We start from the raw sequence: 23,027 nt of genomic DNA on the forward strand, positions 1-23,027 counted from the left end.
GCTGGAATTTGCAAAGGCAGATGAGTCCATGTGTTTAACAGCAGAGAGACTTCTCTGGAAGTTGAGGACACTGATGTGGGAGTGCTGTCCTGTGGCTGTCCAAGCTGGTTCTGTCCCTGCCCATCTCTCCCACAGCTGGGAAGGGGATGTGTTTTGCCACGTTGTGCATGCTGAGCAGGACGTGTCTGTGTGCACTGCTAATGAACATTGGCTAGGGCATGACCTGTCCGGACACAGATGTGTTCCCTTTTCTGTGTTTCCCTAATCACCAGCAAACCTGCAAGAGAGTTTGAGCAACTTGCAGCCTGCTGAAAGGAAACTTGACAATAGTTCATCAGTTAAAACAAATGTGAGTTCCAGAGGAGCTCACTTCTGGCATCCAATGGCCAGGAGTGCCCATCAGCTTCTAGGAAGCTGATCAGTACACAGGAGTCTTACTGCATTGTTTGCTAGTGGGTGAGTGGCTGCATTCAGTGGAGCCGCTCTTGAAGGAAAGATAAATGTTCCAAATGAAATTTTATTTTCTGAAAGTCTTTGGCCAAGCAGAAGTATATGACAGATTTGTCATGAGAACAGCTTTGCCACAGGCAGAGGTTTTTTATGGCTATAGCAGCTTAGTCCTGTCAACCCCCAGAATAAATGCATTCTTTCTCAGTGCTTCATACATTGCAATGGAAATGGCTATTGGACAGTTCCTGACTTTCTCTAGAATTCTGTGCTTTCATCTAAATAAGGTCATAAAAAACCTTCAAACTTGTCAAGTAACAACTTGTCAGGGAAGCTATGACAGTTCTTTGGAAAAGTAGCTGTGCTCCACTGGCAGCTCTCATTCCTGCTGGGCTAGAGTAGGGATCCTGTATTTTTCACATGATCTGGTCCATTAAAATTAGCATATAATGGACTAAACCAGAATCTAGCCATAAAGAAATTCAAGATCTTTCACTGATGCTTTGGGCATGACAGAGGCTGTGTCTGGGTCTCCATAGAAAAGGACGTTGCTCATACTAGAGTGGCTCTCCACCCCGTCCATCTCTGAGCGGCAGCCTGGGACACATAGAACTAAGGGACCACCACTCCTTCTGCATGTTATAGATGGGTGGTCAGCAGTTCTCCTGGTCTTTTGAAAGTTGTTCGTCCTGGAATCCTCAAAGCAGCAAGCCTGCTGCACCTGCTGGTTACCTGCTGTGCTGCTTGCAGACCATGTGTTTGTGGGGAAAGAGAGAAATCACTGTTAATGTCTCCTGAATGAAGCAAAGGTGAAGGAGGGGCTTCATGTGTGCCTGAAGGAGCTGTTCTTCATGGGCTTTAACTCATGGTTTCTTTTTAGGGAGCTGTTTTTACTTCTCTATCCTATTTACACAGCCTGAAACAAGGCACCTAGATACAGAACTTCAGGAAGCTGGGGCCGTGTTGCTGAACTGTTCCTGCTGGGGCTCACGACAGCTTGGGAGGAGAGATAGGAAGGGGTAAAAGCCATTGTGGATGAGAGCAGCCTTTCCCACATCCATGACGCCAGCCCTGTCTGCTGCCCCAGGCAGCTGTGGGACAGAAGTGTGGGGATTTTCAAATGCACCCCTTGTGGGGTTCTGCTCTGGTCCCAGTGTGGCTGATGGTCAGTGTGGGTCCTCCTTTACAGAGACACAAATGATGTGCTTCAGACACCTCCTGGCCAAACAGGATACAGACAGGTTTTTATCAGGCTCCAGAGAAACCAAACTCCCTCACCAGGAAGGGATGGGGGCAGAGGAGACCCTCTGTTCCCAGTGAGTGCCTGAGTGATGTGGCAAATGCTCCCTCGTTTCCCAAGTTGGAATGGTCATTACTGTTAGCTCAAGCAGAGCCAAAGCTTTCCTCCCAGAATAAGTAGAAAGCCCTATTAAACCCACCTAATGACAACACAAATCATGTTGAACAGAAAATGTCTTGTGCTCCCTACTCAGGCTGCAGAGGCTTGTGGGTTTTGTCCTGGTTTTCCCATTCCTAATTTGCCTGTGGGAAACGCTGCCTTCCCCCAGCCCTCCAAGTGCCAGCACACAATAGCTGCTTGTTTTTTGCCTGGAAGGAATTGCTGAGCCTTTAAATAGCTGGGATTTGGTTTATTTTTCTTCTGTACTTCAGCTCATTCATTACTCAGTCATAGCATCCTAAAAGTGAAGATTTCCAAAAGCATTGGCATTTACCTCCTTTGTTTTGTTTTGGAGTTTTTTACCGCAAAAAAGATGCTCTGCATCTTGAATTTCATGCACCAGCCCAATGTTAGTGTCACTAACTAATCTTGCAGCAAAGTGTCAGCTTCCAACAAATTAATTCACATGCCATTAAGCAAACATGAACTGAGCAGTGAGGACTAGCTAGAGCTGATGGCAGCGTAGCTGGCTCAAATGCAACTGTAAAGGTCAATTATTTCTTATGTCAGAGAGACTTGGAAAGTTTAGTAGAAGCCCTGTGGAGGCTGTGCAGGCTTGCTCTTCCCTCCAGCACTCTGGAGTCGAGGGCAGAGAAACACCTCAGGAAGTGCCCAGCTTTTGTGGATGCTCTCATCTCTGCAATTACCTTCTTTAAGCTGCTTTGCCCTTCCAGGAGCCTCGTGGCTTCTGTGCATTTTAAGGGGTTTAAAGGAAGGAGAGACTCCATGGCCTAGAGCGCTGCCTCTGCCTGGGGCTCCCTGCACAAACGCTCCCCCAGTGAAATGCCACACCATGGCATGCACACCCAGGATTGCCATGCTCTGCCCATGCCTCTGGAGAGTAGGGATGAGCATGGCATGGGAACCTGCAATGCATCCTTCAGGCAGGCAGGCAGGCAGCCCCCAGCACCTCTCCAGCTGGCACTGAGCTTCAAAGGTGTATTGACTGGTGCTAATATTGCTGTGATTATTGCTGCTAATATTGCTGTCTCCAAATGAGACAAAAGAAAAAAAAGGCTTTTTTACTAAATAAGCAGATATGTCATTATTTATTGATAATAAACTAATACTGCAGAATTAAACTAAGTGTAAAATGGAATTTGTTCACAGCTTGACTACACATCTTCCTGGTCCTGGCCTGTGGCATAACCTATCTGTACAGCACTTCCAGAGCAGTCAGCTCCTGAGAATCAACTTTTTCTCCCTCAGTCTGTCCCTTGCAGATGTTCAACTTCCTAATTGGTCTCTGAGGATTTGCTTTTTACCTGCAGACCAGGTAATCCTATTGGTCATAACACTCTTCCCTGACTGTGTCATGAGCTGATCTACAGTTCTTCCTCATCATCTGGGGAGGTTTACTGAGACTGCAGTTTGAAGAAATGCAACCAAAAGCTGCAGCTGAGCCCGGGTCAGACAAGTGCTCTCTCTCTCTGCCCAAACACACAGACAAAACTGCCAGTTCTTGAAGACTGTGCCATAGGTTTGTGTCTTCTCAAGGAGCACCACAGGGAAGAGGACCTTCACCTGGAGAGCAGATATTTCTGGTAGTAGTTAGGAAGAATTCCAAGAACATTTGTAAATTTAAGGCAATGCATATAGGGCTTTATTATAAATACGCATCTTCAACAAGTTGACCTCTAGTAGTATTCTGGCAACAGTGGAATAAGTGAACAAAGTATGTGAAATAAGTGGGTTGGGGGGTCAAAAAGAAAGAGACACATGCACATTCAAAGCTAACCACAAGTCCTTCCATCACTCCTGAGGCCTGCTAGGATGACACAGAGGTGAGAAGGGGGGTGAAAACATCTGCAGACCCTTCCTCCCCCTGCCCTTCTCCCCTGGGTGCAGGAGAAGCTGCCCTGAGAGGCAGGATGGGGTGGGACGAGGAGGATGTGCACTGCACAGGAGAGACACTGCACTCAGGCTGCTGCCAGTGAATGAGCTGAAGCCTTTGAGTCTGGGCGTGTCCATCTCACAGCAATGAGCAAAGGATGTGCATGTGCAGGCTGAGGGAAGCCCATCCACAGGGGCCAGGGAAGGACAATCAGGTCAGCTGTCTTCTTTCCTATGCATGCTGCCGGTCGTTTCTTGGTTTCCATGGAAACTGCTGCAGAAATGATGTTATGAAAATGACTTCTAAGATTTAAAGCTAACAGATTTGCTTTGCTCTAACAGGAGCAGAGAGACTCATCACTGTATTGCCCTGCCTGTGGTGTGAAAGCGGTTTTGGAGAAGTTGCAGGTACCCCAGGAGAGCCTGCACCACCTGCCCTGTGCCACTGACAGCCTGTGCAGCCCCAAACCCCAGCCAGGAGAGGAGGAGGAGGTGGAGGAGGAAGGAGCAGAAACTTCAGATCCCCTTAGCTCCTTAGTGGTGGGTACAGCTCAACCAACACAAGAGGCAGCGCTGTTGCCATCTCTGGGGCAGAAATTTATTGTTTGCCCTGCAAAGTCCAGGCCAGCATCGAGCCAGCAGATGCACCAGATCTGATCCATGTGTGGAGCATGTGGTGAGACATCCAAGAGGCTGCAAGGAGACTGTGCTGCAGCACCTTGAGTGCAAATAGTAAAGGCAGCAATGGTGGCTTAGAGACAAGTGCAGCACTGTGAGGCTGCCTGTCCCTCTTACCCAGGTGCTGATCAGGGCACTCTTTATTCAGGGTTTGCTTTCATACACTGAGTGGTCAAACATCAGACTTGTTGGACAGGCCTACTCTTACATAAGTTGCTCTCAGAAATACATGTATTATTTAATAAACCAAGGTCATGGCTCGCTGAGAAGCTCTGTAGCAACAAAGTGGGCCAGTCTTTGATGGAATAATTGGCACAAAAGCATGCAGAACTTAAAAAGCTTAACTCTCCCTCCATATTATTAATTACTCAATTGAATTTCATTTGGAATGAGTCCATGAAAGTATAAAGAGGTATTTAATCTAACAAGAGAAACTCCACAGCCCAGGTGAGGCAGTGTGGTGGATGATCAGCACCGGTGGTGTGAAGCTCAGCTGTGCCCACCACAGCAGTGACTCACATCTCCCTTGGAAGGAGGCAGGATAGATGTCTACAGCCTTGTGCCTGTTCAGCTTAGTGCAGTGCTTGCACCTGCAGGTAATACCTTCAGCAGAAAACAGCCTTGAATAATGATCAGGCAATCACAAAGGATATTTGGAAGCAGATGCCAGTAGGGTGGAATTAATTTCTAGCATGAATTTTGATGTTTCTAGAAGTTGATCCAACATTTTACAAAAATGTTGTCAATAACACAGAAATGCTGAAGGCAGCCAAATCAGACATCAAACTTTTTTTTTTAAGTCCTACAAATGACAGTTGATCATAGCACTAAAAAACAAGTGTTTGTAGTTGAAAAGATTGTGTAGCAGTGAGAGCTACACAATACTGGTATCTTCCTGTGAATATTTTTCTTCATCTCTGCTGCAAAATCCACTCAAAATGACTACACCAGGTTACCCATGACCCACTCAGCAAGGCTCCACAAAACTTGAGGATATAAAACTGGAAATCCTGGGAACAATGCATACTCTGTTGTGGAGTGTTTCATCTCCTTATGCAATGTTAAAGTGCATCTACACAGGCCTGAGGAGTATAAACACTAATTACTGAAGTCATAAAGAACTTTACAGTACAACTAACAAGCAATTAGATACCTCTTAATTTAGAGGCAGAACTTGATGGTCTGTAATCCTTCAAAGGAGCAACAATGCTGCACAGAAGACAGATTGGTGTTTTATAGGAGAAGTGTGCAGCTCACGAATGCCAGTAACTGCAGTGTCAAAGACACACAGCATGAACAGACACATGATTTGCCAAAGATCTGCTTTTACTTATAAGTTTAGCTGATCAATAAAGTGCTTAAAAGAACATAGTGTCACTCCATGGAAGAAGACAGCAAAAGAATAATGCATATATAATATATATATATGGTAGAGATTAAATGTACAGAGAGGGGAGCTCTGCTTGGGCTCGCTGGACTCAAGCTGCTGGACAGGCAGGGCATGATTCAGTTACCTACACACTGGCATTGGCTGCCTCTTGATTTAGTACATAAGGTGCTTTCCCACCTGATTTAAATCTGTCATGGGGGTAACAAAACACTCATACCTGAAAGGAGCTTGTTTGGCATGGATGGAGTTTTCAGGATTGAGTAAGCTCGCCATCATGTAGCCTTTCCCAGGTTTGCTTCAGAACCTTCCTCCCAGCTCATGTCAGAAAAGGCTCAGATGTTCCTTGGAGCCTTGCCAGAGAGGGTAGAGGCTGATGTGAGGGAATCAGCTTTCCAGCCTACTGCCTTTCTTCCTGGATGAGCAATTTGTCTCAAAGCACTCCACCTCCTCTGAACACCTCTCACCCAGGCGGGCAGCATTCCCTGACAGAACAGCTCAGTAGTTTTCTGATGAGTTTGCAAAGTGCTTGGCTTTGTGCTCCAGCTGGTCCAGCGATGGCTTAGCACTCAGGAGTTCTAGGAAAAGCACAGAGCCATGGTGCTGCCTAAGTGGTTGGGGCCAGAACAGAGCCAGGAGATGGGTCCCACAGGTCCCACAAGGCAACCAGAGGAGCCAGGTTCTGTATCCGACTCAGGCTAAGCTTGGTCAGAAAATAAGGAGATGTTCAGAAGACAAGGCAAGAGCCTGGACAGAAGAGAGGAATTCAAGGAACCTGTAGAAGAAAGACTGTATGCCTTGTAGGAACCCAGTGAGTAAAGGATAGATTTGTTTTCAAAATCTTTATTCTATCTTACAGTGTTATTTAGAGAGTTGTGTTGTCAGTGTTAACTCCTTTTCTGTTCTAACAAAACAGCCTTGGACAGCAGTGTGATAAAAGGTGGAGAACAGCAGCACACAGTCAGTTCAGCTCAGCACCTGGGTGACTCACCCACCCCAGCAGAGACAGCAACCCTGCCAGCTCAGGGATGCCAGTCCATCCCTCCTTCTGCTCTCAAAGCCTCAGGCTGCCCCTGAGACAGCCAAACTCTCCAATCAGGGGATGAGTGCTCACATCTGACTCCCAGATTGTTCAACTGGTCCCTTTTTATTCAGCCAAACACATCAACTTTCAAATCAGTCTAGAATTTGCCTGACCCACAGTTGTGACAGCAGTGGAGTAAGTTTCAAAGTTGGTTCCCAGTGTCCCTCTCCCACAGCAGCACACAAAGTTTGTGAAAATCACCCAACAGCCCTGTGCAAATTGTTATCTGAGAATCTGACAAATGCAATTTGATCACACAGTGATAAGTGAACTCTATCTCAGATCACAACAGAGGGGCCTTTTGATAGTGTCACTGACTATTTCCTCTGTAGCTTTGTCTTGCAAACCAAGGAGTTCCTTCAGCTCCCTGCTGCTGTCCTGCCGCTGCTGTGCCCCAGCACTGAGACTCAGCATCCTCAGCACCAGGAGGAGAAACCAGGGCTGGCAGATACACACCCAGAACTGCTGCAGGTGAGTCCAGCAAATGCTATATATGAAATCTGTGTATCCTGATCAGTGCCAAAACAGCACAGGTTTTGGTTTTTTTTTTTAACTGTCTCATGCATTTGGTTTCTCTGTCTGAGGGCAATATGTATGTGAGAACTTCACTTCCAGTAACTAGCAGAATTTTTCCCCAGATGGAAGTTCCTTGGTCAGTAACTGGGGCAGAGCCAGAAAGGTATTAACCACGCAGGAGCAGGAGGAAGTTTCCTTGCTGAGAAGGTTCCTTCAAACCCTTCAGCACAGAAGCCACCAGCTTCATCTCTGACCTCTCTAACCTTTATCAAATTTTCCATCTGTGGCTGTTGCCTACAGAGCCATTTTCAAGATTCTCTACGACTTGTTTTTTCCCCAAGAATTATACTAACAAACTTAATAAATTTGAAATTATCAGTAGGCTTAAAGACTTTGGGAAGTTAGTGTTTTGCTAAAATATCAGTGAATATGTGTTAAAGGGGATTCTGGAAACTTTTCAGAAACTTAGCTGGTTTAATTATGAAAAAATTACATTTAACCTACACTTACATAAATCTGCAGACTTTGGACTGCTTGTATCTGACAGAGCTTTACAAATAAGCTACAATCAATTCACATGACATTCTTTGTAACTACAGTTTGAAATTGTCTAAGAATATGAAATTAACTGAAAAAGCAGCCTTTTGTGCATAATGCTAAAAAAAATTAGCACTTTGCTCAGCTGAAGTCTGCATGATTTTGTCAATTATCTGTCTTAGCTCTGGATGTGAAATCAGTCACTTAAAAGCCCTGTGACAGGTGACAGATTGTTCTTAGCAGACACACCTCTGGTTACTAAGGAGCTGATGGTTTCTGAGGCTTAAATAAAAACAAGAGCTCAAATTCTGCTTTTCTGAATGCACAGCAGCTCTGCTTTTTTTTTTTTTTTTTTTGAGAAAGACCTAATAAATGAAATGGTGAGGGTTTGGGGATCATTCCTTGATTTAACTTAAAAATAAGAGCATAATGCCTGAGATTCTTCTTAGCGATTGGCCTTTTGCCACAACTTGTCTGAGTAGATAATTATGTCAGTTATAGATAAGATTTTAAAGAGATCTCTAACATGTTTAAAATCTGAGACTTGCTTGTAGTTAAGTTGGGAAAAAAATCCAGAACTTTGTACAACATTAGTTTTTTAGTATTCGTGATGAGCATTTGAGAAAGATGGGGAATTTAAGACAAACTGCTGTATTGCAATGATCATCTTGAGTGATGAGTTTAAAGGCAAACAAATGTAAAAAGGAAACCATAAAGTAGGGGAATGCACTTACTGCTCCCAAGCACAAGACTGAGATGAGAATCAGGAGGAAGCAACACCATTATTCAGAGTTATACTGCCAGAAGCCCATGTTAGTGCTCTGAAGGATCATTCATCACAATAAATTCTCCTTTCTCTTCCTCACCTGAGAAGTGGCCCCTTCCTGAAGCACAGGATTCGGTGATGGTTGTTGAATATTCTGCCAACAGAGACTTTCCCAGGACTGGAAGAACAACTCACCAGCCACCTCTGGCTGCTGTTAGCCTAATTTAGCTTGAGCAGACAAGAAAAACCAATCTATCAGACATCAATTATCTAAGAATTTTAAACAGTTTGTGAGGCAATTAAGCACGTGTTTAGCTTCTGCTCTTGTTCCTGCAGAGGTACTGAGAAGGCACAAGTCAGACATGCTGGGAAAATAGAACTATCAGCAGGGGAAAATGTATGGGAAAACAAACCCAGCAGTATAAGGGAAAAACCCCTTGCGCATAATTCAGTGGCTCCTGAACAGATGCCTGTGCTCAGGAGGTCTGAAGCTCAGTTTAGGGAGGAGGTAGTTGTGTCACTGGTGAGGGCACAGCCCCAGGCCCTACCCTAGGGAGACTCTGGAAGGCTTCCCCAGCAGCACCGCCTGGCACATGGAGGGGAATGGCAACAGCTGAGAGCAGAGAGTGCACACACACCCCATATCCCATGTCCATCTGGGAGCAGTTTCCCCAGCAACTCAAAGAGCTCCAGTTGTCCCACTGCTTCCCAAAACCTCAGAGCTCAGCTTCTGCACTGCACATGCTGTCCCCTCTCCCACCAAATTCTGATGGCTGCCTTGCATCAGGTGCTCTCTAGAGTTAATAACTTCAGCCCAGCACCCGATGCTTTAGGCAGGAAACCAGGATCCTCCACAACCAAAACGTGACAGAAGGCTGTAGCCCTCGGTAGCCATCCACCAACAGACTGACTCAGCCTTCAGCCAGGTCACAGTGAGGCATCAGGAAAAGAGCAAAATATTGGATCTGAAAACACCAAGCAACAAGATTTGAGGTATTTTTAATCTCTGCTGTTTCTCAGAAAGCAGCAGAAGCCACACCAGGTAGAGAAATATTTATATGCTAAATTAACACTCTCAGTGTGCAAGACATGAAGTCATTCCTGTCGCGAACAAGAAAAACCTTGAATTCTTGCCAGGGAATCTGGACACCACAGCAGGACACCTAAGGTGCCTGCAAATCTGGAACAACTGTTTGGAAATAATACATTGTGTTTGACTTTGAACTCTCAAATCTCATCCTTGCAGACTGCCTGTTTCTTGTGAGATCCTTCTGAACCCACGTGCAATTTTTTTCCTTTACCCCTTGCCAAAGGTGTGTTATTTTGTGTGGGAGATCCTGCCCTAGCAGACTGAAACCAGCCTTTGTAGCATGATGAAACAACACACTGATTTCTCTGAATTCTCCATGTATTTTGGATGGCAGCTGTCTCAGGAATATACTGTAACTTCCAGTGGAACAAAACACCTTACATGTTGCAGGGTGCTAGCAGAGAGTCATGTCACCAGACAATGTGGGGTGGGGATAAGCCAGTGAAATACACTTTAAACTTGATTACAAAACTAAAATAAAACTCACAAACTCCTTGCCCTCCCTAACTGCTAAAGAGCAAAAACAAAAGGGAAAAAATCTCAACAAGATATAACAAGATCTACCTGATACATCATTATTTTTTGAAGTTGATACATGGCATGGCTTCTGAACATCCTCTCCAGTTGTCTGGTTTGAGTGTCTACTTTGAGATGCTCTGCTCCTTGAAAGTGACTCCTCTCTCCCTGTACACTGCTAATTACACATCCACTTGAACAGCAGACTGCGTGCAAAACACATCACCAAAGAGGCTCCTGGCACACCATCTCTTTCCTCTCATAGCCTTCAGTGATGTCACTGTCTGTGTTGTATCACTTTCCCTTCTCTGGGCTTTAGTCTAATCTTGGCAGAAATGCAAGAGCACCAGTGAGTCATGCAAAAATTTAATTTATCTAGTATTGGATATATAGGGAAAAGTGTAAGGACAGAAGAAGCACACCATGATAACTCCTCAGAATACCCTTACAGCTTCCAGTGACTTGTGCTGAGGGAATTATGTCTGAGAGGGTGCCTGAGCATTTAATAAGCTTCAATATATTTTTTCCCCTATGAATTTTCTAATTTTGTTGTGCTATTTAAACAGCTTATTTCTAAATAAATTTCATACTCGTGCAACTCTTTCCAGTTTGTTATGAATTCTCAGAAACCACGTCCCAAAAGGAACAATTACCATACAAATACCTTATTAGCTCTAGTCTTCAGTTTTCCCTCAGGAATTAATAAAGATTAAGCCTGACACATTGACATGACAGACGTGGAACACGAGGCACAGAGTTCATAATAAGCACCCTCCACTCTCTTCATGATGGAAACCTCAGGGCAGCCACTGTGTTTTGAAAAATGAAGATGTGAAATGGAAGGGGAAGTTTTGAAGTAAGGTTAGATGAATGCCTTAGCAATGTAACAGGGCCAAAGGAAGGCAGCTCCAAGGCAAGAAAGGAGTCCCTTCCACAGTCTTGTGCCTATGACCCTGTGGTTACGAGGTCACCACTCAAATTTGTGTCAGAAGCAGTTTATATCTCCCAATATCTTCAGTTTCAAAAAAAAAAAAAACACCCTAACAAGTTCTACAACTTACCGAATTGCAGATTAAGAAAAAAAGACCAAACATGCAGAAATAAATAGTATCATCATCTGCTTGAAGTGGATTACAGTGACATACAAGAAAACTTAAGTGTCTGTTAGTATTTACCAGTAATACATTAAAGACATGCTTTATAGATGAAGTAATTTACATTATAGGAAAAAAAAAGATTATTTAAGGAAAACTGCTCTATTTTTAGTCAGAAGCATCCTTTAGTCCAATTTATACTAGTGAGTCAGGAAATTTTAAATCTAGCTCTACATCTAACAGTATAGCTGCAATTATAACCCTCATGTTTTATATAAGCTGCCTTTTTAATATAAAACCCTCTTCTTTTTTGAATCAAGTCCCTAAATAACATAAAGACATTAAAAAATCTGGCAGAAAAAAATAAAGCTATTAGAAGCCTGCCCTTATTTCCTAGGCTTTCAGAGGAGTACATTGAATTAAAATCTCTTATGTGTTGCAGACGAAAAGATCATTTGTACCAGCAGTTAGGAATAAGTTAGGCAAAGTCAACCTCCAGAAACAATCAGCAAAGCTAACCCAGAATAAAACTGTCATGCAGTTGAAAGTTAATTTGCATTAACATTAATGCTTAGGGGGAAAAAAGGGTTTTTTTAAAATTCAATGGCACGAACGTGGTTGCTGACTGCCTTGGCAACAAGCAGCCTGCACACATTCCTTGTGCCTGCCCTGAGCCCGCAAGGGTTACTCTGACATAACCTACAGCACAGTATCTCTGCAGCCATCATAATAACAATTTACCCCCAAAAACCATCATAGCATCCCAGAATCATAGGGTACCTTGGGTTGGAAGGATTACTAAAGATCATGTAATCCAACCCCCTTGCAATGAGCAGGAGCGTCTTCAATTAGATCAGGTTGCTCAGAGCCCCATCCAGTCTGACCTTGAATGTTTTCAGGGATGGGGCATCCACCACCTCTCTGGGCAACTTGTTCCAGTGCCTCACCACTCTCATAGGGCATAATTTCTTCCTAATATCCAATCTAAATCTACCCTCATTCAGTCTAAAGTCATCACTCCTTGTCCTATCACAATAGGTCCTGCCAGAAGGTTCCCTTCCAGCTCTTTTGCAGGCTCCCTTTTAGGTACTGGAAGGCTGCTATAAGATATGCCCAGAGCCTCCTCTTCTTCAGGCAGAAAACCCCAGCTCCCACAGGGTGTCTCCACAGAGGTGCTCCAGCCTTCTGAGTATCTTTGTGGCTCTCCTTTAGGCTCACTCCAACAGATCCATGCCTCTCCTGTGCTGAGGACCCCAGAGCTGGATGCAGCACTGCAGCTGGGGTGTCTGCCACAAGACCAGAGTAGATTAGAATTCAACCTACTGGCCACTCTTCTTTTGATACAGTCCAGGATGCAGTTGGCTTTCTGGGCTGCAAGTGCAGCTCAGAAATACGTAACCCCAGAACACATTATTCCTACACACTTGCATTCAGTAATATAATGTACTTCTCTGGAAGGACAAATACACTCAAGGCAACTGAGGACATGAGTGGAATAATCATCCTCTTCATGACTTGTGGCAATCCTGAGTACCTCTTGATTTCATGGCTTACAAAATGGCACATGGTTACCACAAGCAAATGCTTCACTGCTATTTAAGTAGCTTCAGGATGACCATGAAGACAAAGCACTGCTGGACATCTCCAGAATTTGCCTTAAGGCGTGATTCAGCTACTAGCCCAGGAACCCAATGGCCTGCTACCTTCCAAACATCTTCAACAGAGCAACTTCTTGAGGCCCTTGATGTAAATCAGCACTGCTCTCAAAAAAGCAGCCTCATCCTGGCCAGGAAGCAGCTTTTGTGTAAGGCTAACTTTCAGCTGCATCAGGTGGCACAGCTGGTGACACAGAGAAGGCAGGATTGCATAGCAAAGAGGAGGAAGGCCTGGGCCACCTCTGGTGTCAGAGAGCAGTTTAAGCTGGTATCTATGGATATGAACAGGCAGAACAGCCTCTGCTTGCCACTAACAACTTATGTTATGGACAGACCAGCAGAGCCTTTGCAAACACCCAGGGCAGAGCATGCAGCCCTTGGGAGATGCTGAATTCACCAGGAGGTTTAGTTATCTGTCCATGGTGGCCATCAGCCTAAAGGGGTTGTCACCCTCTAATAAATGTATTTCTATTTCTTAGGACAGGCTGTCACAGCTTTTGCAGGCAGTTGCTTTTCCACAAACCTACATAAACACCCCACAGTATAGGAACAACTTACATGGCCAAGAGGTGCTAAAGGTAGGAAATTCCACCCTTGTGTGATGGTTCCCTCCTCCTTCTAGGGAATACAGCCCAAAATTGTGTCTGAAGTGACACGTATGTAGGAATCAGACCCCTCAGTGAAGTCTCCTGATGAAGGAATAAGCACTGGAGAAGTCAGTGAGCCAGGTTCCTGTCTGCACTGTTGTGACGTGAGCACTGCCTGTCTGCTGCTTCATGTCCTGTACACAGTGGCCTCTTCCCTGCTCCTGGACTGACAAGAGTTTGCCTGGTCTAACCTTTAAACGCAGAGGAGAAGGGTGAGAGAACAAATATGCTGTCAAAGACCAATCCAAACCATTGACCAGCTGTCAATTTCAGGTTGGAGAGGCATACAGCTAAGGATGCTACACTTTATTGATCAGTGCTAATAAAAGTAAGAACTGCATAAATATAAGAAAAGTTCAAACAGCTGAGAGCAAGTGGCAATCAGCACACCACGATGGATAGAACTGACCATGCACAGGCAGGTCTGCCAAGGGTCTCCAGTTCCAGTCAATGTCATTAAGGAAACAAGAACGTTTAGATATCTCAGTTGTGTCCTTTAGGGTCAGAAATTCAAGGCAGCAGTTCCAAAGTTGCACATACAAGATGCCTGGCTTCCAGAAACAGCACAGTGTCCCTGCTAATGGAGAGAGGCATGCACACAGGGGCTTTTGCTGTACCACCTTCCCTGTATGCACACTGGCAGAACACAGTGGGAGATGCTCTGGGATGTGCCTCTGCTGGGCCAGGTGAACCAAGGGTTTAAATAAAAGTCGGTCCAGCTCTTGAGCAAGTCACACTGGCAAGGCAGTGGGCATATTGCAGCAGCTCTCACATTCCCTGTGTGATCACCCTTACAAAGCACCACATGCCCACAGAGCCTCAACCTCCTTGATCAACTTACAGGCTAAAACCTGCATTTCAGTGAGCCAGAAGGAGCCAGCCTCATTTTTATTTGAGCCCAGGATGTGAAAAAGAAGACCCTAGTCCCAGAGCCTTCAGAGCACACGAGGGTAAAAGCAGCAGAAGTACAAGGCCCACACTTCAAGAACGCTGCCCCCCTCAAGTGCTGGAGGACATCACCCCGTGCCCTCTGCACACCCTGGCATCCCTAAGGGACACGAGGGAAAGATGGGTGCATGCTTCAGGCCATCCCAAGTGTCCCTTAAGCTAAGCAGGCTCCAGCTCCAGCATCTTCACTCACCTGAAGCACTGACAAGCAGCCCTGTGTACTTCTAACCCACAAAGTGTAACAGTGATTCATTTTGGGGCAGCTTCTGAAGGACAAGAAGCAGAGCTGTGAGGTGCAGCAGTAAAGCAGAGTAATGACCAAGGACCAAGGAGAGGGATAAAAAAACCACACAATGGTATTGTTTATTGCAGTGCAATTTGTGTGATCTGGGTATTTGGGAAAAGGATAAATGACACATAGGGAAAACCATGTACTTCTCCTTAGCCTATTCTTGACTATCAGACAGAAGAGGTTCTATTTGTGTAGTTTGCTCTCCACCATCTTAATTCTTTCAAAGCAAAAAAGATCCATCCATTCTTTTCCTTCAAAATATGAGCTGCTGCAGGCCAGGCCACCTCATTTCATTAGCAGTAAAAGCAGTGTCTCTTTTTTCACCACTGTGCCCTTCTTAATCTCACACATGTCAGCATTCTCTTGGGATTTCTTGCTACATTCCTCAGTATTTGTCACTGCTTAATTTTTAAACCAACAAAAATAAAACTGGACATTACAAACTTTTCCAAGGACAGATTGTGTCAGTAATTTGGTTTTCACACCATCTAGCAAATGTCCTATGTTTGCATCTCTACATACATAATGTACATTAATTTAAAAAAGGCCAAACTACTCACAATGTGAGGGATTTCTACTGATCTTTCTCAAATGGATAGCAAATGTTGAATCAGTGTTCCATGAATTCAGAGCTCTGCCTGCAAGGTCTGCTTAGATGACAGAACAGTGATGGATTGGGACTTGGGTAAGGATTGAGATTTGTTTCTAATCTCAATTTAAAAGAGCTCATGAAAATGTGCAGCAGCACTTTTCAGCTGGTGAAACATGAAAATTGGTTGTGTGAAAGTACTTTGTTTCCAAAATCCCACAAACACAGGAAAGACAAAAAGTAGTAAGAGAAAATCCACATGAACATAAATTTCAGTGCGTGAAAAAGACCATTTTATTCAGCACAGGATTAAAAAAAAAGTAAACACATAATAATATAATAATATTTAACAAGGTCTGAAGATATCTCACGCCTCATAAGTCAGGACACACTATTTTTTAGATCAAAGAGCAGTATTGCACATCTCTCATCCTTGTTATACTTCATTGCTAAGATAGAAAAGGTTCTTAATTGAATCTGCCCTGTAATTCGCTACTTAGAGCCATGTCTTATCCTGGAGAGCTGTACCTCTGTCCTAAGTCACCTAGCACTATTTACCTTTTCTCATCCTTACGGCAGGTACAGTAACACATCTAAGGGGTGATTCTCAGCATGTCCAAGTGATTTAGCACAGGCTTATCCCGCTAAATCAGGCTGAACCTGCTGCGGTTGTGTCCGACGCCGCTCCGCACGGCCTCCTCACAGGAGGCCATTTTCCAGAGCACTTCTGAATCAATTCCTCCTCCATCTCCTAATTCTCGCTGCCACCCGGGGAATTTCGCCCATGTATACAAATCATCTTTTCCTCGGCCCCTACCAGCACCCTGGCAGGCTCCCCCTGGCAATCAGCTCTCGGGATACATATCCCCGCATCCACCAGGCTGGCCACGGTGCGCCAAGGATCCCGTAACCTCCTTCTCCCACTAGGCGCTATCCACTGAGCGCCTTTGCACCTCCCAGCCCCGTCCTTTCTCTTTTAGCTTTGAACAGCTGAGCTCAGCCCGACCGCGGCAGGGCCCCTATGGCGTCCGGTATGCCGGAGCGTGGCTCGGCCGCGTGTTCCCGCCGGGATCCGTGCGGATTCCCGAGATCCGTGCGGATTCCCGGCGCCGCCCTCAGCCCCGTCCAGCCCGGGCGCGCGCCCGCGGCGGGGAGGGGGCGGGCGGCGCGGGGCGGGGCGGCGCGGGGGCGGGGCGATGGCCGGAGCCCCGCCCCCCGGCCGCGTGCCCGCGCGCGCGCCCCCCGCGCCGTGACCCATTTCGCCGAACAAAGGATTCGCGCTGGAATCTCGCTCGGCGCCGGGACCTAAAATGGCGGCGGCGCGCCCGCCCCCGCCCCTTCCGCGGGCGCCATAGAGACGGGGCGGGCGGAGCGGCCTCCCCTCGGCGCCGCTCTGTACGCGGGCGCAGCCCCGGCTCGCTGGTGCGGGCGGGACGGCGCTGCCGCGGCATGGCGGGCGAGGGCGACTCTGAGCCGGGGAAGGTAATGGAGGGCGGGGGGGGCGGCGAGGGGCCAGGAGGAGAATGAGGATGATCACGAGGAGGAGGATGAGGAGGAGGATGAGGAGGAGCTGGCCGCCGCCGCAGCCCCGCGCTGGGGACACGGGAGGTCATTGCAGAGCAGCAGCGACCGTGCCCCCACCGCCCCGGCCCGCTGTTGCAGCGCCCGAGGAAATAGCTGGGGAACAATTCACGGAAACGCGCGGCACAGCTGGGGCTCTGCCGGGCCACGGGGGCGGGCGGCGTTTGGGTGTGGGCTGGGTCCCCCGGGTCCCGCCGGGACTTTGTCGTGGTGGTGGGGCCGGAGGGTCCGTGAGGCCGCTGGTCAGCAGTGGTCAGCAGTGGTCAGAGACATAACAAATGATGCCCAGCCTGGCAGCAGGTGAGACGCTATTTTAAAAGGATGCATCACGCTGCATGGATGTATCACGGATACCTTCTTAGCCGACAACAGCAACATATCAAGTGACTTCTTCCATGTGAGAGCCCTTGAAATTACTCATTAGGAGGTTCGACCAACATAGACCACATCCTTTCTGTCTCGCCTGTACACAGGGACAGCTGATGGCTGTCCCGAGGGAACATGGATAAAACTAACGCTGGGGATTTCCATGCCTGCCATCCCCATTACCACAGTGACACAATGACTTCTCCCACAGAGTTGTCAGCTCTCCACAAGCAGTTGAGCACTGTAGTACTCCATCTTCAAAATCTACTTTGACCAAGTGGAATACCTTCACAACAAAATAAAGCAATCACTTTTGATGAATTTTGCTACAGTTGCACACATAATTCTTCATGCTCTAATGGTTTAAGCACAATAGACTGAAATGTGTTTTTACACCATCCCTGACCAAAGGATTGGCAGCAGAAAAATGTTCAGGGGTTACTGAGGGGCAGCTGCCTTGACCCTGACCCATGTGCCCACCCCTGCCTAGACATAGGGTTAAGTCATAAATTAGTTAGGTTTATAAATATTTTTATTCAGTATTAGGTTCTCTACTACATGCTCATTCTCCAGTAAGTTAACTTTTTCCAAGCACATTTGCTTCAGGTACTAAACTTACATGTCATGACTAACTGCATATTTGATTGTAGCCTTCCTTCTTTGTTGCAATGTAACAAAAATCCTGGATTCTTAAGAGTCTCCTCTCTTCTTTTTTGGGGGAATGTAAAGGTAAGAAATTAAGTAGTTAATTTGTAATATTCAGTGAAAAGGATGGATCAACAGTTTTGTGCAAAACTATATTATATAAATTAATAGTTAACTCTTCCAAAAACATCCCTGATATATCTGTACCTGTTCACTTTTGGTCATCTATAACCCTAGACACAGTAAGTTCTCAACTAGTTATGCTTGACTATTAAGATAACAAGTCAGTTTTACAGTTGAGTTGGCATCATAGACTTCAAAAAAAATCAGAGAAGTGATTTTTTAAATTTATGGGGTTTTTTTGTTTGTTTGTTTGTTTTGTCTTACAGTCCTTTAAACTCTTTGGATTTCTCGATGTTAAAAATGTCCCATGTGCGCGAGAATCAGTGCTCTATGGCTCCTTGGGGGCTTTAGTTATGGGTCTTGGACATTTTTTAGCAACTAGTAAGTACTTACTCCTTTTGGGTTTTATATATTTATTTGCAAGAAAAAAATCTATTTGTTGTTAGGTGTTATTAATAATGGGAAGTCATACAAGTTGTTTTCTCTAACTTTTCATAAGATTTTTTGTTTTTCTTTCAGGTAGAGTTAAAAGATCTTGTGATGTTGCAGTTGGTAGCTATATTTGCGCAATGTTAGGATACTGGTATGTAAAATTCTTCTTCAATTTTCATAGGCCTATGTTGACTGAATGGTACAACATGATCCCTGTGTTTCAGTTTTCAGAAACAGTGTCTCATGGTGGTTTTGAAACCACATTTAAAAAACTGCCTAGCAAAGCATCCTCTTCCTTCTCTCCAAAATACTTATCTTCTTTAAAGGAAAACATTTCACTGTGTTTGAATGTTTATGTTTATATATATTTAAAATACTTCCTATTGTTTCTTGAATTCTAAGCTATCAATTCCCCCACTTATTTCCATTTTTCTTAATTATTTTTCCTTTTCATACCCCATCCTTGTCCTAATTCCAAAGGCAGCATGCTTAATTTTACTAGCAATGTGGTTGCAACTTTTCAGCTGCCTGAATGACTCTGGTTTGATCCTTCCACTCATATAAAGCAGGGAATTGTGTTTCCTTTTCATCCCCTCCCCTAGGTTTTACTGCAGGTACAACTTGGCCCAGCAAAGGATCCGGCAAAGAATGCTTAAAGAAGGAATGAAAAACAGGATTTTATTTGAAGGCAGTTATCTTGATCCAGAAAAGAAACAAAGTGGCAGTGAAAGAAGCGATTCATAGGTTGCTCCGGAAGAGTTGTGGTTTAATACATCTTTGGCAAAAGGTGGTCCAGAAAAAAGTCAGTCTACACTGTAAGCCTGTGAGGTGTCTAAAACTGGTAAATCATGGTTTTCCCAGCAAATCTGAGCAGGAAATTCACAGTGAATCTGTTAAGTCAGTACAAGCCTTGCTTTGTTTCATGTATGTATGTGTGTGACTGCAGACATTTGCAATGACGTGCTGTCAAACATCTGGGAGCTGCTGTGTTCTCTTCAGCGTCTCAGAGGATGCAGGACAGTGATGTGGGACTGCTTTAACTTCCATTATAAACAGAGCCTGGTTTGTTTTAGCAAAGTTGTAATTACATCTCATTCAAATACAGGAAAACATTTCCATCACCTGTTGAGCCTTCGGTGCTATTATTAGCAGTGCTGTTTGTGAAACAGGAGTGTTTGAACAGGAGGAGAAGGCTTTGCTTGTGCAAAGTGGGTGATAGTCAGCAGCCTTTGTAAGATTTCAGCTGCAGGATAACCAGATAACTTACATACATACATTGTGGAGCTGAAGGATTTCCATCTTTGTTCTGTTTGAAACCAGGAATAAAATCACACTTCAGAGCAGTCTAAACTTTGTAATTAAATAATTTTTTTACTTCATTAAAAATCTCACGACTTAAGACACTTCCCTACTGTTTGTGGAATCATAATGTACATTATTTGTAAGTAGCAATGCTTTTTTTTTCTTTCATTTTTTTCTTTAAAGGCATGTTCTACAGTGATTTTTCAGTTAAAAGAAATATCAGTTCATAATGTCAAGGAAACCATCTTATTTGGAAATACAGTGTTAGGTCTAATAGCATATTGGTAAAAAGATGAGTGATGACATCACTTGCTTGCTTCTGCCTGCATGAGTGACACAATGTGTTTATTTTTACATATAATGATTTATGGTCTATTATGCTGTAAGCACTTTCTGGTCTAAAGGCATGTCACCAAGCAAAAACAGTCCTTTTCCCCCAGCCTCTGCTTAGTCTGAGAGAGTTTGTGATCTGTTGTTAACTCACATTGGTGCAGGGAGGTTTGAAAATCCAGATGCAAACAGCAGTATTGCTCCACTTATTTATTTGGAAATATACTTTAGAGCACTAAACAAACATGCTATTTACACTGAGGAAATTAAACTTTTACCCTCTGTGGATTAGCTTCTTATAAGAAGAAAACAAACCTATATACTCTAATTCCTTTTTGCCCCTCTATTCCTCATGTTTGTTCTGAGAGAAACAAAGATAAATTTTATTGAGGTCATTGCCTTCAATATTTTATATAAAAAGTCTTTAGAAGAATTAATGCAATGAAACACTTTCTGTCCTCCCTGCAAATGCCAAACTGAGAAGTTAATTGGTAGCTAACTCAGAAGAGAAAAATGTTTCCCCTGGTTCTGTGCTGGCTGGGGGGCCAAGGGGCTGTGGGAGGTTTCTCCTTGGGGTGGAAGCTGCTTCTTGGTAAAGCCCCTGGAGCAGCAGTGGGAAACTGAGCGAGCCATGAACCTGGTCTTAACCAGCTCCTGTTTTAGTACATGGCTGAGTTCTCTCCTATCTGACCTAAGAAAAGAAAGTGCAACCTAAGCAGGGGGTCTTTTGGCTGCGAGGTCATAGGTCAGCTGGGGGTTTGGGCAACAAAAGCACAGGGATGAAAATTTACTCTTTGGCAAAGAGCAGCTGTAGAGAGAGAAGTGAAGAGTGTTTTGTGCTAATGGAAAGAAGTTAGCTTGTGCATAATGGCATCCTTCAAAACACACACACATACTGTGACTGGTGAGAAAGTAAAAGCAGCATTATGATACTGTAAGTAAGTAAAAAAATCTGGGGAAAGTTGCAGCATTAAAACCTGTCTGGTGTTAATTGGTGTCATGTAATTTACTGTATTTAAGGATATTAGCCCAATAGCAGCTTAACCACAGTTTCAGCAATAACTCTGAAATGCTAGATGTATCTGCATTGCATAGATAACTCATCTAATACTTTTGCCTCACTGTGCAGAGTGTCAAATGCGCGTGCCAGATGTTCACAGAAAAACTGGGGAAGATGCAATGTGCAGGCAGCCTGGCCAGCACACTGGAGCTTCAGTGTTTACTAAAACTAGATGTGGAATTAACTGAAAGTCAAGGCCTTTTCCGAGTAGGGCAGGGCAGGGATATAAGACAAGGAAGCAGTGAGCAGGACTGTTGGTGTGAAAGGGGGCTGCAACAGCAGAGGGGAGAATGCTCATGGTCAAACATGCAGGGGAAAGTCTGGCATAATTCCTCAAAGTGCTGGCTGCAGCTGCTTCTGTGCCAGCTATGGAGAGTGAATTGAAAGTGACTGATGGGTTAGCCCAATTAAAGAGTAAGAGACAGGATAAAACAAAAAAATCTCAAAGCTGTTGGTTGTCATAAATTAGGATACATTGACAAGAAAACAAAAATTTCTGTTATTTAAGTAATTCTGACATTTAAAAACAACAACATAACTATATTTTTTAAATTAGTGAGTTGTATCCCTATTTATCTGTTACTGCTAATTTCATAAATCTTAAGTCATTGGTGGAAATGTGTAGCACACCTCTGTATTTTATTATCAGACTTGAAATGTAAAACAATTGCAGCTAATGACAGATAGTGTTTGCTTTGCTTTGCCTAAATTAAAACTTAGCAGACAGTTACTAGGATGGAAAAGAAAAAAATAATTTCTAAGATGTTTGGTTTTCAGCCCCCTCAGAATAAACCATAAAAAGGGGGAGAATGAAGTAGAGCAACTTGAAACCCTAAGTTGTTAAAACCCTGTTTATTTCACCGACAGTTATGTTACTTGGTCACTGAGCAGTGACTGACAAGCAGTTTTTATCCCTGAAGTTAGGGAAATCCTTCCTTAAAGCAACCTAAACCACCAGCAAAACAGGGAGCTGGGTTTATGGCCCCATTGCTGCTCCAGAGATTTCTGTTCCTGTTCCCCGCAGTAGCGGAACTCTGGGAAAAGGCGTTTGCAGCCTCCTCCAGCAGGAGCGCACACCTGGCACTGCAGCAGCGGCCACTTGTGCAAGGTGTGTCCTTCGGGAAGGGGAGGCACTGTGGGAGGCACCTGGAGATCCAAGGTTCATTGCCAGCCCCATTCCCAGAGCTGCGTGTGATCAGGTGCCGTGGGTGCCTCTCACAGGTGCGAATGTCCTTCAGCCACTGGCAGATGCAACAGGCTCAAAACCCAGGAACTTTTCTGAAGGTGACAGCACAGGCAATTACAGCTGCCATCCCAAACTTGTCCCTTTACCCAAGCAGAGATTTTAGGGAGATGTTGGCCCTCTCTGCCTTTTGGTGGCTTCCAGACTCTGTGTGTGTCACCGCCCACCCCACGTCCTTGAGTGCTGCAAAGTAAAGGTCATCTCTTGTCACTGAGCCTGGCTTTTGGTAGGGGTTTTTAATTTGGGTTTGGAGGAAGTACATTTGTTATTTCTGGTATAAGCAATCCAGGTAACAATGAAGTACTGTGTGAATTCAGCTCTAATGAGCTCCCAAGCAAAATATTTTCTCCAGCTTAGTAGACTAATTCCCATACTTCTCTTGTTCCTATCCAGACATTTAGCTCAAG

At 44.7% G+C, this 23,027-nt stretch overlaps 1 protein-coding gene and 1 long non-coding RNA gene across 2 annotated transcripts; both read left to right on the plus strand.

Moving 5' to 3' along the window:
* The first annotated feature begins 3,040 nt into the window (after positions 1 to 3,040).
* LOC132071398 (uncharacterized) lies at positions 3,041 to 7,793 on the plus strand. The gene is made up of 3 exons (XR_009418101.1): positions 3,041 to 3,182; positions 4,082 to 4,279; positions 7,221 to 7,793. It is a non-coding gene; the product is annotated as an uncharacterized LOC132071398 (long non-coding RNA).
* Positions 7,794 to 16,800: 9,007 nt separating this feature from the next.
* On the plus strand, positions 16,801 to 20,088 carry LOC132071797 (cytochrome c oxidase assembly protein COX20, mitochondrial). The gene is made up of 4 exons (XM_059469573.1): positions 16,801 to 17,020; positions 18,520 to 18,634; positions 18,773 to 18,836; positions 19,288 to 20,088. Exons 1-4 carry the CDS (start codon positions 16,988 to 16,990, stop codon positions 19,427 to 19,429), a joined length of 354 nt encoding a protein of 117 aa, XP_059325556.1. The 5' UTR covers positions 16,801 to 16,987; the 3' UTR covers positions 19,430 to 20,088.
* The last annotated feature ends 2,939 nt before the right edge of the window (positions 20,089 to 23,027 follow it).

The sequence above is a fragment of the Ammospiza nelsoni genome, chromosome 3 (genome assembly GCF_027579445.1).
Source record: "Ammospiza nelsoni isolate bAmmNel1 chromosome 3, bAmmNel1.pri, whole genome shotgun sequence".
NCBI classification, from domain to species: Eukaryota; Metazoa; Chordata; class Aves; order Passeriformes; family Passerellidae; genus Ammospiza; species Ammospiza nelsoni.